General features: G+C 42.4%; 1 protein-coding gene across 4 annotated transcripts in view; it reads right to left on the bottom strand.

Annotated features, from left to right (window-relative positions):
• LOC120052623 (lysine-specific demethylase 4A-like) overlaps positions 1–17,397 on the bottom strand; it is a 59,255-nt gene that overhangs the window by 34,784 nt on the left and 7,074 nt on the right. For all 4 annotated transcript variants that reach the window (XM_038999643.1, XM_038999645.1, XM_038999646.1 and 1 more), the window contains 8 exons: positions 14,551–14,709; positions 14,260–14,435; positions 9,631–9,745; positions 8,830–9,023; positions 8,455–8,504; positions 8,254–8,357; positions 5,239–5,376; positions 4,743–4,993 (listed from right to left, as the gene is read on the bottom strand). In XM_038999643.1, coding sequence (XP_038855571.1) covers positions 4,743–4,993; positions 5,239–5,376; positions 8,254–8,357; positions 8,455–8,504; positions 8,830–9,023; positions 9,631–9,745; positions 14,260–14,435; positions 14,551–14,691 — 1,169 coding nt within the window. In that variant the 5' untranslated portion in view covers positions 14,692–14,709. The remainder of the gene's footprint in view (positions 1–4,742; positions 4,994–5,238; positions 5,377–8,253; positions 8,358–8,454; positions 8,505–8,829; positions 9,024–9,630; positions 9,746–14,259; positions 14,436–14,550; positions 14,710–17,397) is intronic.

Below are 17,397 nucleotides of genomic sequence, written 5' to 3'. Positions count from 1 at the left end.
AAATCCAGTTAAATTACAGGTTGTAATGCAGCAAAATAGGAAAAACAGCAAGGGGGATGAATACTTTTGCAAGGCACTGTACTTTGCTCCGTTCATCTTTTCCTCGATCCTGACTAGTCTCCCAGTCCCTGCCACTGAAAAACATTACCATAGCATGATGCTGCCACCACCATGCTTCATCGTAGGGATGGTGCCAGGTTTCCTCCAGACGTGACGCTTGGCATTAAGGCCAAAGAGTTCAATCTTGGTTTCATCAGACCAGAGAATCTTGTGCCTCGATACAATCTTGTCTCGGAGCTCTACGGACAATTCCTTCGACCTCATGGCCTGGTTTTCGCTCTGACATGCACTGTCAACTGTGGGACCTTATAGACAGGTCTGTGTCTTTCCAAATCATGTCCAATCAATTGAATTTACCACAAGTGTACTCTAGTTGTAGAAACATCAAGGATGATCAATGGAAACAGGATGCATCTGAGCTCAATCGAGTCTCATTGCGAAGAGTATGAATACTTACGTAAATAAGGTATTGCTGTTTTTATTTTTATTTTAGCTTTGTCATTATGGGGTATTGTGTGTAGATTGATGAGGAAATTGTTTTATTTAATCTAGTTTAGAATCAGGCTGCAAAGTAACAAAATGTAGAAAAAGTCAAGGCATCGGAATACTTTCCAAAGGCACTGTATATACATCCGGCGAGACATCTGGCTCACTTCTACATTAATGTGGATGCTACCCTGATCACAGAGAATCCTAAATGACTTGTGAATAATGACTGAAAAAGTTAGAGGGTCAAAGGGCATACCCCCAAGACATGCTAACCTCTCACCAGTACCAATAACAGAGGAGGTTAGCATGCAGGGTTGGTGATTAACACCTGCCAAATGAGGGTAGATTTTGTCATTGGTGGGTAAGAATGTATATTTCACCAGCCACATTGGCAGGTGGCCACACAGTATTTGGGAACAGTTTTTTTTATTATCCAAAGCCCACCTGTCGAATTGACAAGAAAGGAAACTTAAGTATGACTTTCTCCTCATGTTTCTTGGCCATTTAAATATTTCGTTCACATGCTATTTTGGTTTTCAATGGTAATTTGAGTTTGCTGCAACATTCTGCTGCTAAGTGCCCAAGTTACCACTGAAACAGCACGTCCCGGGCCAGCTGAACCTCTGTCTCATCTAATGATTGCTGCATAGTCAATCAAGCACACTCTCCAAAAATTGTATTCATTAACTTTTAGTCACCGTCTCTCCTAAATTTATTTGTGTGCTTCTACATTTCTACTTAGAAGCACATCATGTACTCCTTGTAAAAAATGTTAGCGTAGAGCCCTGAACTATAATAATAAATAGGCCGTATCACTCAGCATTTTGTGGCAGGGAAGGCACTTTCTTGATTCTTGATGTTCATCCGTTTGTATTATTGGATCTATACCGAACAAAAATATAAAAGCAACATGCAACAATTTTACTGAGTTACAATTCATAAGGAAATCAGTCAATTGAAATAAATAAATTAGGCCCCTAATCTTGGGAGCCAGGCCCACCCACTGTGGTGCCAGGCCCAGCCAATCAGAATTAGTTTTTCCCCACAAAAGGGCTTTATTACAGACAGAAATACTCCTCAGTTTCATCAGCTGTCCAGGTGTCTGGTCTCAGACGATCCAACACTTGAAGAAGACGGATGTGGAGGTACTGGGCTGGCTTAGTTACACGTGGTCTGCGGTTGTGAAGCTGGTTGGACGTACTGCTAAATTCTTGAAAACAACGTTGGAGGCGGCTTATGGTAACAAAATGAATATGCAATGCTGTGGTGAGCATTCCAATTGCATGTGGCATTGTGTTGTGTGACAAAGCTGCACATCTTAGTGGCCTTTTGTACCCAGCACAAGGTGCACCTGTGTAATGATCATAATGTTTAATCAGCTTCTTGATATGCCAAACCTGGCAGGTGGAAGGATCATCTTGGCAAAGGAAAAATGCTCCCTAACAGGGATGTAAACAAATTGGTGCTCACAATTTGAAAGAAATAAACTTTGTGTATGGAACATTTCTGGGATCTCTTCTCACATGATGCGTTTATATTTTTGTTCAGTGTAAATTGTCTTAACAGACGCGGTTCACAAAAATAAAATGAAATTAAGCAATATACCCCTTTACTTATTATTAATACGTTTTTTGTTTTTGAAACAATAGAAAGCATGCTCATCTGTTTTTGCGATTTTGGGGTGTAATTATGGAGAAAAAAAATACTTGTTGGTAAAAAATTGGAGTGACTGGTACATTTAAAAAAACATTATTGTTATTATTATTTTTAAATCTACCTCCCACAGTGGCTGGTGGACCAAAAAATGATTCCCACCCTGTTAACATGTGTTATCTTTGACCATCTAACTTTCTCACAAATCATTCAGGATTATTCGTAATCATTTTTTACAATAAAAGTGACTCCAAAATGACAAAGCATTATTTACCATTAATTTCTACTGGGAACAAAATTATCAAAACAACTGAAACGAACTGCCAATGCATCCAACAAGTGTGTAGGATCACAAGCTTGATATAGTCATTGCGTGCTAGGAATATGGGACCAAATACTAAGCTTTTGACTACTTTATTTATAAGTATCTTTAGGTGCCAATAATTTTGACCCCTACCTTTAAGGGAAAAAAGTATACTTGTATATAGTAATACTATATTTTCAAAGAAGCGTGGATCATCATCATTATTTGAAACGTATAGGTTAATAGGCCATATCTGTTTATGGTCCAATGACATTTTAAAATCATCCATCTACCTTGAGGATCTGTTTGGACAATTTGTACATTTGGATCAAAATTACTGTTTATTAATATTATCACACCTTTTGAATTTCTTTGCCCACGGAAAAAATATTTCATCCCCCAGTCCTTTTTCCACACAACTTCACCTAAAATTGTTGAATGAGTTTCCTGTAAACAATAGAAATTATATTCCTTCTCTTTTAGCCAGGTAAATACTGATCGTCTTTTCTTATCTGCTAAGCCATTACAATTATAACTGGCTAATACTTATTTCACCATTTACCATAATGAAATACAAGTTTCAAATCTATTTATCATCATATATATATTTGTAAACTCATCATTAAAAAGTACCATAGTGATTGAGTGTCCATATAGCTATACCATGATATGTGCATTGCTACTAAGTAACTGGGTTGTCATCCCAGTGACTGGCACACCAACCCCGATCCCCCAGATCCCATCGCCCCCGAGAGACCAGGACCCATCCTTTGAAAAGAACACACAGTGCCACCCACAGAACAGAAGCAGATCAGCCGCCAAAAGCATTTCCATCGCTCTCACCTCGATTTGTATTACCGTAATTTCCGGACTATAAGCCGCTACTTTTTTCCCACGCTATGAACCTTGCGCTTTATACAATGACGCGGCTAATTTATGGATTTTTCCCGCTTTCACAAATTCATGCCGCCAAAAAACGGAGCACCGTCACATAATGTGAAGTAAATCGAGCGCGCTCAAACTTTCCATCATTCTGATTACGGTAGTCATTTTGTCACCCTCATCATGGCAAAGACATGGAGAAATGCATATGATGCAGCTTTCAATTTGAAGGCGATCGATCTGGCTGTTTGAAAAGGAAATAGAGCTGCTGCACGGGAGCTTGGCCTTAATGAGTCGATGATAAGACGTTGGAAACAGCAGCGTGAGAAACTGACTTAGTGCAAAAAGACAACAAAAGCTTTCAGAGGAAAGAAAAGCAGATGGCCCGAACTAGAAAATGAGGCTTGGATGACAAGTGGGGAGAAATCCTTCACTAAAACGGGCCGCATGCGAAGAGCGACTTATGGTCAAGTCTGCTAGTGGGTCCTGACAGCGTGGAGCTGCTGCGTATTGAAGAGGGCAGCATAAGCTCAGCGGGGAATTTGCCTCCGGATGAAAGTGAGGAGAGCACAATGAAAACGATCCAACATCGGATGAAGCAATTCTGAGGCTATTCAACTCCGACACCAAAGGAGATGACTTCAGTGGTTTCAGTGCACAGGAGGAAGATAGTGACCAAGGACTTTCTTGGTAGGCTACTGTTTACTGCTATTTAAATAAAAAAAAATGTTACAAGCCTGTTTCGTTAAAGCCTATTTATTTTTGTTACAAGACGTGTTTCGTTAAAGCCTATTTATTTTTGTTACAAGCCGTGTTTCGTTTAAAGGCTGTGTAAAGTTCATTTGTTTCAATGTACCGGTAGGCACCTGCGGCTTATAGACACGTGCGGCTTATTTATGTACAAAATACTTTTTTTTTTTTAATTCAGTGGGTGCGGCTTATATTCAGGTGCGCTTAATAGTCCAGCAATTACGGTATATAACTATTAAAAAAAGATGTATAAAAAAATCCTTCTCACTTTAATTTCCATAATTAACAATTAATATTTGTAATAATGTAGGTAGTTCATGCAAAGGATTGCTACCTCTTACCTGTATTGCCATTACAACACTTACATTTTGGCAAGCAATTATTATTTTAGCGAACAATTATTGTGAATCATCCTATATTGTCCCTAACATCTTTACTACCTAGCAAGTTATGGGACACACACCCTTTCCCCCACAAACTGTTTATTTTTTATTTTTTAAATGCCATTGTATTTTCGCTGGGGTTTCGCAACTCTAGGGGTTTAAGCTATACCATCTGGAAATAACAAACATGACAGGGTAAGTGAGAACAGTAAAGTACAGACCTCGTCTCCTCCTGAGTAGTGGTGCCTGTGGTATCCTCCTCCTGGTCAGGGGCCTCGCTGGGGCTTGGACCCTCCTTTCCAGGCTCCCCTGTCTTCTCTCCCGTCAGGAACTCAGCAGCCTCTGGCGTGGGCTTGGAGTGGTCAATAGGAATGTTGTCCTTCCCTGCCTTCCATGCCTTGTAGCGATCTGGTTGGAACTTCCTCACAAACACATCCATGGAGATCTTCACCATGTCTTTACGGCATGAGCACTTGGAGAGATAGGACAGGGATTGGTCATGAGAATATAATACAATAAATGCCACTTACCAGACTCTTAGCCAAGGCAACTTACAGTAAGTGAGTGAATGCATGGATTTTTTTGTATGTGATCCTTGCTGGAGTTAAACCCATAACCTTGCCTTTGCTAGTGCCATGCTTTTACCAACCACACATCACACAACCATATGACCTGGAATCACACATTCAAAGTGTTAATTCATTTAGCTGTACATACCAGTGTGGCTATTTTGCCATAATCGATCCATCGCTGTGTGGCAAAGTTAGTGGACTCTGCACAGTTGAAGCCGTGGTTGAAACCAGCATGGTAGCCAAAAGGGAAGGTCACTATGAACTGGCCTGCCTCCTGGGTGATCTAAACACACACAACAAGTCAGACCACTGATCTAAAGAGGTGGACACTAGGGTTGGGTGATGTCAATCTTTATCCTATAGTGATTAAGTGCACACAAACAGGGATATACGATGGTATCGGCCCCTATTGGCCAACCCCCCCAAAAAGAACCGCTAGCGCGAGCTCGCATGCTTCAAGGAGAACAAGCAGAATCCTGACAAAGGTATTTTAGAGCCAAATCTTTTTAAAGTAGCCTTTACCTCCATGTTCGAGCCGTGGCGAGAAAGTTGTGCCCACACGCAAGTGACAGTCAAGGAGCCTCAACTGCAGAGCACCCAACTCTGCTGTCCCCAGAATTTGATGAATGTTCAATGATTCACATTTTAATAAATGTTCTCTTTATTAGGCCTAGGCTTCTATACGTTGTAGGTAGGCTGTAGCCTACATTGCTAATAATAGGCTATGGAAATAGGCCTACTCAACGCAGCGTTTCTTTAATAAGCTTTGCTGAGCTATACGGTTTATTTTGACTTCTCATGCGATTCTTCTATCTTGATATCGTTTGCTCAATTTCACTTATTTTTGCCTACATACAGTGCCTTCAGAAAGCATTCATACCCTTTAACTTATTCCATGTTGTTACAACCTGAATTCAAAATGGATTAAATAAATAAACCATCACACCCATCTACACACTATACCCCATATGACAAAGTGAAAACATGTTTAGACATTTTTGCACATTTATTGAAAATTAAATACAGAAGATCCATTTACTTAAGTATTCACACCCCTTTGCTATGACACTCCAAATTGAACTCAGGTGCATCCAATTTCCTTTGATCATTCTTGAGATGTTTCTACAGTTTGATTGGAGTACACCTGTGGACAATTCAATTGTTTGGACATGATTTTGAAAGAAACACACCTGTCTATTTAAGGTCCCACAGTCGACAGTGCAAAGTCCAAAGAACTGTCCGTACATCTCAGAGATAGAATTGTGATGAGGCATATATCTGGCGACGGGTAGAAAACATTTCTAGAGTGATGAAAGTTTGGGAAATGAAAAAAATATGGAACTGCCTATAGAGCTGGCCGTCCGACCAAACTGAGAAACCGGGTAAGGACATTGGTCAGGTAGGTGACCAAGAACCCAATAACCACTGACAGAATTACAGAGTTTATTGGCTAAGACTGGAGAACCTGCCAGAAGGACAACAGTCTCTATAGCACTTCACCAATCTGGGCTTTATTGGAGAGTGGTCAGACAGAAGCCACTCCTGAGAAAATTGAACATGATAGCACGCCTGGAGTTTGTAAAAACACACGTGAAAGACGGAGCATATGGCAAAATATTTTGTAGTCTGGTGAGACAAAGATTACTCTTTGGCCTGAATGCAAATCGCTATGGCTGGTGAAAACCAGGCATAGCTCATCACCAATCTAACACCATCCCTACCGTGAAGCATGGTGATGGCAGCATCATGCTATGGAGATGCTTTTCAGCGAGAGGGACTGGGTGACTGGTAAAGATAGAGGGAACAATGAATGGAGCCAAATCTTTAATGAGAACCTGCTTCAGAGTACAAACAACCTTAGACTGGGGCAAAGATTTACATTCCAACAGGACAATGACCCTAAGCCATGCTGAAATGGAATGTGAATGTCCTTGAGTGGCCCAACCATAGCCCAGACTTGAATCTCATTGAAAATCTGCCGAAAGACTTAAACACAGATGTGCAAAGCTGATACAGGCATACCTAAGAGAACTCAAAGCTGTAATCGCCGCCAAAGGTGCTTCTACAAAGTATTGACTCATGGGGTGAATACTTATGTAAATTAGATTTCTGCATTTCATTTTCAATACATTAGCAAAAAAAATTGGAATAAGGGGTATGAAAACTTTCTGAAGACACTGTCATTCAAAATAAAGCTGTGATAGATAATCGCCTATAGACTGACTTTCACAATTGTTCCCCTTTTAAAACTGCAGCTTTAGCACATGTAAACATAATTATAATAGCTTATTTGGGAAACCCTCAAGTTTAACTTGTCTTAATGATTTTGATAGGCTATTTTAATTACTAGGATTTGAACGTTTGGTTCACAATGGCAAGGAGGAGTGATGCATGCATCATTTATTGTATAATAGACTAAGCTTGGCTCAACTGTAAGGCTAATTTAAAACTACTTGTTTGATTTTGCTATTGTTCGTTTTACCTCTATCATTATTACCTTAGGCCCATCTTGTTTTTAGATGATTCAAAAACATCATAAAACTTTGAGCCTAGAACTCTGTTAGATTAATTCATTGTTTGATCATGAAGTAGTGTGGCAGGAGAAAGCCAGCATGCACAAAAAGTAATATTCATATAAAATGGAGAGAAATGCAAAATCTGACTTAGACACCGGAGTGTCAGGCTATACGGACCAGATAATCAAACATTGAGAGAGAAAAATAAAAATCCTAACCAGACATTTTGCGCTGCTTTGGTGAAAATCGCTCTGTCTACATTCTGTACATTTTTTATAACATTTATTGAAATAGGTTACGCAGCCTACAGCAAAAGAATAGGCCACGGCATGGTCCTGCTGTGGGCTGCTCAGTCAGCGCTTTACTGCGTAGCGCCAATCAAGTTGAAATAGGCTATACGCTGTCTGTCACGTCACAATGTCATCACCAACGACAACGGCTGTCAAGCATCTTCGATATCCAATACTATCGTAATAATCGCCCAGCCCAAGTGGACACACATACAATACTACTATTGAAAACAATATTACTTTTACTCCTACTGCCAAAACAGTCAAATCATCCCACTGTAACAACCTACAGTATACCCAAAAAATTTTAGGTCAGTAAAGCTGATTGTATTATGCCATTGAAAGAGAGGTCACCTTCTCAAATGGTATGCCGTATTTCTTCAGGATGGAGGGTGAGATTAGAGTCATCTTGTGCCGCAGGAAAGCTTCACAGCTCTGAGCACTCCCAGGGAAAAACCCTGCATGAGAAGAAGTCAATTATGTTAAGAATTCTGCTGACTACTCTCTGGACATAGAACATATTGATACACAATAAGGAAATTCCTTTTCAAGTACCTTTAGCGAGACGCTCCAATCTCTTGCCATGTTCAGGGGGAACAACATACCTGTAGAGAGATAAGAGCAACGATGTAAGTGGTAGTCAAGATGCTATGTGTTAGGTAAGTAAATAATAAGCTTTGTCCTAGCCAGAGCGGCCCATAGGGTAGGAGCCGATCTCCTTTTGCTGTAGTATGAAGCAGCTTGATGTACAAATACACCTCCTGGACAGGACGCTAGTGTTGGGTGTTACGTATAATAATAACAACCCACACACGTTTCATTTGTAAACTGTAAAATCGACATCCAGTAAATATCTACTGATATAACTTCACTGCACTGAACCTTCTGTTTGTTTTTCTAACTATGCAAAATAAATAAACTAAACTTTACCAGGACTTGGGCTCTCCAAAGTGAAGGTAGTTGATGCTGTAGAGATCCATGTCTTCAGTGTGCCAGGCGAAGGTACTCTTCCACATGCCAAAATACAGGTAAGGAGTGTTTACCCCTTTGATCTTGATCCCACTCTCCCTCTCAACAGTGTCCAGGATAGTGTTCAGATGACCAATGTTCCACTCTGTCACGTCCTAGGGGAGATAGAGCAGAGACAATGTTGTTAAAGGCCCAGCGCGGTTGAGGTTGGAAAAATACTGTGAAAATGATGATAAGAGCTGTTTGTGTAAGAGCTGTTTGAAAAGGCAGCCTGAAATGTAAGCCTGTTGTGGTGGGATGGAGTTTTGGCCTGCTGGTGACATCACCTGGCGTTAAATTTGTTAATAGACCAATAAGAGTTCCAATCCAATAACAGCAGTTTTCAGTTTCGCTCCCCACTCAGACCACTCCCAGACAATCCTAGAAGAATTCTTGCTTGAGAAATTGCTCTTTGCTGAGAAGCTATTTGTTTTCAATTAAAATGGTCACAAGAAAACAATCAGTTGTACAGTCACAAGATACTTAATTGTTACCCAGAAATGATTTGATATTGAGACAAAAACGGCCGTTTTGGAACTTTAAGGGTGAGGACATTGACATTTAAACAGAAGGCTGTGGGTTCAAATCCGAAGTGGAGCCAAATGGAGGGCTGATGTTTGGAGAATACATTGGTAAAGTAAAAGCTTGTTTAATGACAGTGAATGGTCTATTGAAATAGAATTAGAACATGAAATGGTCATGGAATGAGATGGAATCACTCACTGGATCATAGAGTGTTCCGTTGACATCCGCTCCATAGAGAGGGGGGTTAAAAGTCAGGTTCTTCCAAAACTTTCTCTCCAGCTCATCAAAATCCACATATCGGGGGTTACAGAACCTACAACAAAGGTAACAGAAGATAACTAAACAAGTAGGGCTGTATATATTTCCTTTTCAAGACGATTCGATACTGATCTAGATACATGCCATGGGCTCCAATACAGGAACGATTTGGTGCGACTCGGTTTGATTAAAGAACGAATCGACGCAATTCGGTTCGATGCACTAACATTTGCTGCATAAACATTAATTTTCCATTTTAAATTCAAATCTGCTGATTGAGCTTGTGTGACTGTAGGTCTATGGTGTAAACTTGGGTGGTATATCATAAAACGGTGTAGGATGGTTTTTCAATATTGTCAACACCATTTCTTGGAAGTTTTTCCAATACATTTTAATATTTGTAGCTACTTTAAGTTAATACCTGCAGTCAACTTCTGCAATACTTAGATGTTAGGTTCTAATTATCAGTAAGAACTCAAGACACTATGAAAGCTCAAACCAAGTTTATTCTTCTCAAAGGATCAAACAGCTGAACAGACGACATATTCACACAAGCACTGATATTTAACCCTTTCTCCAATGCGGAGTCTCCTCCTACACATCTGAACAGCCATCTCTGTTGCTAGAAGGAACTTTAGTAATACCTGTTCTTCCTCACTTCATTTGACCTGACCTCTGCCCCAAAGTGCTCACTCCTCCAACTCACGGCTGTCATGGTGACTGGTACCAGACTGTCTCTTCTCCCAGAAAATCCCTGATGGCTAACAACAAATCCTGACAAAGTAAACATTACCCTCTCTCCCTCAGTGACATGCATACTTTTATTTCATATTCTCAGAACCCAACAGAGAAAAAGCAGATTGTGTTCTTAATTTCACCTATCACATTACGAAGTTCCCCAGAGCAGTTGAGCCAGTCACGTGTTTGTTTGTAAATAGCATAACGGGAGAAAGCAGGAGCTGGTGAGTCCATAGCGTTCTATAACTATCGGCAAGTCTCTGTTGTGCGACGCACAGGAGGTGATGAAGTTACACTTGTATGAAATTCAATAGCTAAATGTTTGCCATAAGATAATGGATTTCTGCCAGAAGTTAAAAAAAGCTCTGGAGGAGATGCGTACAGTTGCCATTTTCCCCCCCTTTGCTACCTACTAGCGGTTTTTCCTCCTCCATTCTCACCCTCTGCTCTGTGTACACAGAAGAGCATTCATCACAACTTTGTTGATTTGCACATTTTGTCCCCTCGCTCACTTTTGCTTGGAAATGTCCTAACTCACCAAAAATGACATTCAGTAGCTACTAGCTATGCTTGCATAACTTTGAGCTGGCTTTGCAATCAGTTATGTTCGCTTTCGCTCGTTACCGTTTAGCTAAACGCTGTCTATGTAATGTTACTATTAGTTTGTGCTAATTTTGTTAGCATTCTGGTAATAGAGGCCCAGTGGGATGCTCTAACTTTGCCGCCCCTTGTGGTCCATGCCGGTAATACCATAAATCCAGGGATGAGGAGGACGGTATGACGATATGAAAATCTGAATATGGCCTGAGCATACATTGGTGTATGTACTATGTAGCAGTGCTGAGCCATTAACTGATATGCAATTAACTCATCTTTGCAGATTGTGTTTGAGCTAGTAATGTATCAATATTTATAATTTACAAATAAAATAAAAACACACTGCATTCAGAAAGTATTCATACCCCTAGACTTTTCCACATTTTGTTACGTTAAATATTTTTTCTAAAACGGATAGAAGAAAAAGTCATCAAACACAACACCCCATAATGATAAAGCAAGAACAAACAATATATTTCCTAATTTACTAAAAACATACCTTATTTACGTAAGTATTCAGACCCTGTGCTATGCGACTCAATTGAGCTCAGGTGCATACTGTTTCCATTGTAGAAACATCTCATGGATGATCAATTTGATCGGAGTCCACCGGTGGTAAATCCAATTGATTGGACATGATTTGGAAAAGGCACACGCCCGTCTACATATTGTCCCACAATTGCATGTTGGAGCAAAAACCAAGCCATGAGGTCGAAGGAATTGTCCGAAGAGCTCTGAGACAGGATTGTGTCAGCACAACTCTAGTGAAGGTACCAAAACAAATGTCTGCAGCATTGAAGGTCCCCAAGAACACAGTGGCCTCCATCATTCTTAAAACGGAAGACATTTGGAACCACCAAGACTCTTGCTAGAGCTGGCCGCCCAGCCAAACTGAGCAATTTGGGGAGAAGGGCCATGGTCAGGGATGTGACCAAGAACCCGATGGTCACTGACAGAGCTCCAGACTTCTTTGGATATCGGAGAACCTTCCAGAAGGACAACCATCTCTGCAGTTCTCCACCAAATCAGGCCTGTACGGTAGAGTGGCCAGACGGAAGCCACTCCTCAGTAAAAGGCAAATGGGAGGACCATACGTCAGGACTACCGGGCATGATGACTCCTTGCTGTCCCCAGTCCACCTGGCCTTGCTGCTATTCCAGTTTCAACTGTTCTGCCTGCGGTTATGGAACCCCTACCTGTCCCAGACCTGCTGTTTTCAACTCTTAATGATCGGCTATGAAAAGCCAACTGACATTTATTCCTGATTTATTATTTGACCATGCTTGTCACTTATGAACATTTTGAACATCTTGGCCATGTTCTGTTATAATCTCCACCCGGCACAGCCAGAAGAGGACTGGCCACCCCTCATAGCCTGGTTCCTCTCTAGGTTTCTTCCTAGGTTTTGGCCTTTCTAGGGAGTTTTTCCTAGCCACCGTGCTTCTACACCTGCATTGCTTGCTGTTTGGGGTTTTAGGCTGGGTTTCTGTACAGCACTTCGAGATATTAGCTGATGTACGAAGGGCTATATAAAATAAACATGAATGCCAAGCATCACGTCTGGAGGAAACTTGGCACCATCCCTATGCTGAAGCATGGGTGGCAGCATCATGCTGTGGGGATGTTTTTCAGCGGCAGGGACTGGGAGACTGGTCAGGATCGAAGGAAAGATGAACGGAGCAAAGTACAGAGAGATCCTTGATGAAAATCTGCTCCAGAGCGCTCAGGACCTCAGACTGGGGCGAAGGTTCACCTTCCAACAGGACAACGACCCTAAGCACACAGCCAAGACAATGCAGGAGAATCTTCGGGACAAGTCTCTGAATGTCCTCGAGTGGCCCAGCCAGAGCCCGGACTTGAACCCAATCAAACATCTCTGGAGAAACCTTTAAAATAGCTGTGCAACAACGCTCCCCATCCAACCTGAACGAGCTTGAGAGGATTGGGAGAAACTCCCCAAATATAGTTGGGCCAGCATGTTTTTTATTTATTTCACCTTTATTTAACCAGGTAGGCCAGTTGAGAACAAGTTCTCATTTACAACTGACCTGTCCAAGATAAAGCAAAGCAGTGCAACAAAACAACAGACTTACACATAAACAAACGTAGAGTCAATAACACAATACCGTCATACCCAAGAAGAATCAATGCTGTAATCACAGACAAAGGTGCGTCAACAAAGTACTGAGTAAAGGGTCTGAATTCCTATGTAAATGCAACATCAGTTAGCAAAATAATTTGTAGATTAAGGGAGAAAAAAACAATTGAATAAATTTTAGAATAAGGCTGTAATGTAACAAAATGTAGAAAAAGTCCAGGGTCTGAATACTTTCCGTAGGCGTTCCTTTGTCCAGGTGGGAAAAGGCAGTGTGGAGTAGGATTGAGATTGCATCATCTGTGGATCTGTTGGGGCGGTATGCGAATTGGAGCGGGTCAAGGGTTTCTGGGATGATGGTGTAGATGTGAGCCATGACCAGCCTTTCAAAGCACCTCATGGCTACCAACGCGAGTACTACGGGGTAGTCGTCATTTAGGCAGGCTACCTTCACTTTCTTGGGCACAGGGACTATGTTGGTCTGCTTGAAACATGTAGGTATTACAGGCTCAGTCAGGGAGAGGTTGAAAATGTCAGTGAAGACACTTGCCAGTTGGTCCACAAATGCTTGGAGTACACTTCTGGCCCCGCAGCCTTTTGAATGTTGACCTGTTTAAAAGGTCTTGCTCACATCGGCTACGGAGAGCGTGATCACACAGTCATCCGGAACAGCTGGTGCTCTCATGCATGCTTCAGTGGTGCTTGCCTCGAAGCAAGGATAAAAGGCATTCAGCCCGTCTGGTAGGCTCACGTCACTAGGCAGCTCGCGGTTGTGTTTTCCTTTGTAGTCCGTAATAGTTTGCAAGCCATGCCACAGCCGACGAGCGTCAGAGCCAGTATAGTAGGATTCAATCTCAGTCCTGTATTGACGGTTCAGCGGGATTTCTTATAAGCATACGGATTAGTGTCCCGCTCTAGCCTTTAGCTCAGTGTGGCTGTTGCCTGTGATCCATGGCTTCAACAGTGTTTTGAGAAATAAAACCAATATTACAACCATGTGTAGCCTATAACTATGCATCATGTGTCCTATAACATGTACCATGTGTAGAACTATGTTAACAATGTGTATGTACTATATTACAACCACGTGTATAACTATGTTAAAAATGAGTACTGTATTTAACAGTGTGAAAGCTCACTTGTCTGTGTTGGCAGTCTTGCGGAACTCTCGGACGGTCATGGGTTTCTTTTGGATGTTGTACTGTGTGAAGAGACCGGACTGGCCAGTCACCACTTGCTGTATAGGAGCAGGGATCACCAGGTCATCTATGTCATCATAGGTACGTCTGGGCTTCCAGTCTTTGGGTGAAATAACCTGCAACACACAGACAAAACATAGCATTGTCTTAATTTATGCAGAGTGTATTCTTTATAGAATGATGAATGCTTATGCATATGATCTTTAGAAACACACACTAACACACACTAACCTTAGCCATTCCAGCTCGGTGAGCTCCTTGTGACTCCATGTAGGCGATGTAACGGCTGAAGTCCTTAAACTCCTCCATGGAAGGGTGAAAGGTCATGATCTTGGAGCCAGGAGTCTGCAGGGATGCAGTGTCTGTTGCCATCCTGGAGTTGTCCAGTGTCTGCAGATCAGAGCAAGAGAGAACATGTGTTTTCAGTGTTGATCTGATGTCTGTGTTAATTGCATCACATTTTAATAGCCAATGCTTCACCTCTGACTTATCATTTTGTGTTAAAGGAAATGTTCACCCATTTTGAATGTTATATTATTTTTGTGTATCTCTGAGTGATGTCCTTCCGATTCCCTGGGTCATTTCATGTTTATCTTAGATATTGGCGTTCAAGCAGGCAGAAATCCAGCCGGTATGCATACCAGACTTCCTGACGGGCCGTCCCTAGGTGGTGAAGGTAGGAAACAACATCTCCACCCCGCTGATCCTCAACACTGGGGCCCCACAAGGGTGCGTTCTCAGCACTCTCCTGTACTCCCTGTTCACTCATGACTGCGTGACCATGCACGCCTCCAACTCAATCATCAAGTTAGCAGACGACACTACAGTGGTAGACTTGATTACTATAACGACGAGACAGCCTACAGGGAGGAGGCGAGGGCCCTCGGAGTGTGGTGTCAGGAAAATAACCTCACACTCAACAAAACAAAAAGGAGATGATCGTGGACTTCAGGAAACAGCAGAGGGAGCACCCCCCTATCCACATCAACGGGACAGTAGTGGAAAAGGTGGAGAGTTTTACGTTCCTCGGCATACACATCACAGACAAACTGAAATGGTCCACCCTCACAGACAGCGTGGTGAAGAAGGGGCAACAGTGCCTCTTCAACCTCAGGAGGCTGAAGAAATTTGTCTTGTCATCTAAAACAATCGAGAGCATCCTGTCGGGCTGTATCATCGCCTGGTGCGGCAACTGCTCCGCCCACAACCGTAAGGCTCTCCAGAGGGTAGTGAGGTCTGTACAACGCATCACCGGGGGCAAACTACCTGCCCTCCAGGACACCTACATCATCCGATGTCACAGGAAGGCCAAAAAGATCATCAAGGACAACCACTCGAGCCACTGCCTGTTCACCCTGCTATCATCCAGAAGGTGAGGTCAGTACAGGTGCATCAAAGCTGGGACCGAGACACTGAAAAACAGCTTCTATCTCAAGGCCATCAGACTGTTAAACAGCCATCACTAACATTGAGTGGCTGCTGCCAATATACTGATTCAAATCTCTAGCCACTTTAATTATTAAAAATTTGATGTAATAAATGTGTCACTAGTCACTTTAAACAATGCCACAATATAATGTTTACATACCCTACATTACTCATCTCATATGTATATACTGTACTCTATACCATCTACTGCATCTTGTTTATGCCGCACGGCCATCGCTCATCCATATATTTATATGACCATATTCTTATTCAATCCTTTACACTTGTGTGTATAAGGTAGTTGTGAAATTGTTAGATATTACTGCACGGTCAGAACTAGAAGCACAAGCATCTCGCTACACTCGCATTATCTACAAACCATGTGTATGTGACCAGTAAAATTTTATTTGATTCACAAGGCCGCGAGACCAGACGGATTACCAAGACGTGTACTCAGAGCATGAGCGGACCAATTGGCAAGTGTCTTCACTGACACTTTTAACCTCTCCCTGACTGAGTCTGTAATACCTACATGTTTCAAGCAGACCACCATAGTCCCTGTGCCCAAGAAAGCGAAGATAATCTGTCTAAATTACTTCTGCCCCGTAGCACTCACGTTGGTAGCGATGAAGTGCTATGAAAGGCTGGTCATGGCTCACATCAACACCATCATCCAAGAAACACTTCACACAATCCAATTCGCATACCGCCCCAACATATCCACAGATGACGCAATCTCAATTGCACTCCAAACTGCCCTTTCCCACCTGGACAAAAGGAACACCTGTGTGAGAGTGCTGTTCACTGACTACAGTGCAGCGTTCAACACCATAGTTCCCACAAAGTTCATCACTAAGCTAAGGACCCTGGGACTAAACACCTTCTGCATCTGGATCCTGGACTTCCTGAAGGGCCACCCCCAGGTGATAAGGGTAGGCAACAACACATCTGCCACGCTGATTCTCAACGCTGTGGCCCCTCAGGGATATGTGCTTAGTTCCCTCCTGTACTCCCTGTTCACCCATGACTGTATGGCCAGGCACGACTCCAACACCATCATTAAGTTTGCTAACGCCACAGTGGTAGGCCTGATCACCGACAAGACAGCCTATAGGGAGGTCAGAGACCTGGCAGTGTGGTTCCAGGACAACAACCTCTCCCTCAACGTGAGCAAGACAAAGGAGCTGATTGTGGACTACAGGAAAAGGAGGGTCAAACAGGCCCCCATTACCATCGACGGTGCTGCAGTAGAACGGGTCGAGAGTTAAGTTCCTTGGTGTCCACATCACCAACAAGCTATCATGGTCCAAACACACCAAGACAAGCACGACAACACCTTTCTCCCCTCAGGAGACTGAAAAGATTTGTCATGGGTCCCCGGATCCTTAAGTTCTACATCATCGAGAGCACCATCGAGAGTATCCTGACCATTTGCTTCACCGCCTGGTATGGCGGCTGCTCGGCATCCAACCGTGAGGCACTACAGAGGGTAGTGCGTACTGCCCAGTACGTCACTGGGGCCAGGCTTTCCTGCCATCCTGGACCTATATACTAGGCGGTGTTAGAGGAAGGCCCCCAAAAATTGTCAAAGGCTCCTTAACAGATTCTACCACTAAGCCATAAGACTGCTGAACATTTAATCAAATGGCC

This window comes from Salvelinus namaycush, chromosome 8 (genome assembly GCF_016432855.1).
Source record: "Salvelinus namaycush isolate Seneca chromosome 8, SaNama_1.0, whole genome shotgun sequence".
Taxonomy (NCBI): domain Eukaryota; kingdom Metazoa; phylum Chordata; class Actinopteri; order Salmoniformes; family Salmonidae; genus Salvelinus; species Salvelinus namaycush.
The sequence above is the reverse complement of the archived record's forward strand: the minus strand, read 5'-3'. Positions and strand labels throughout refer to the sequence as shown.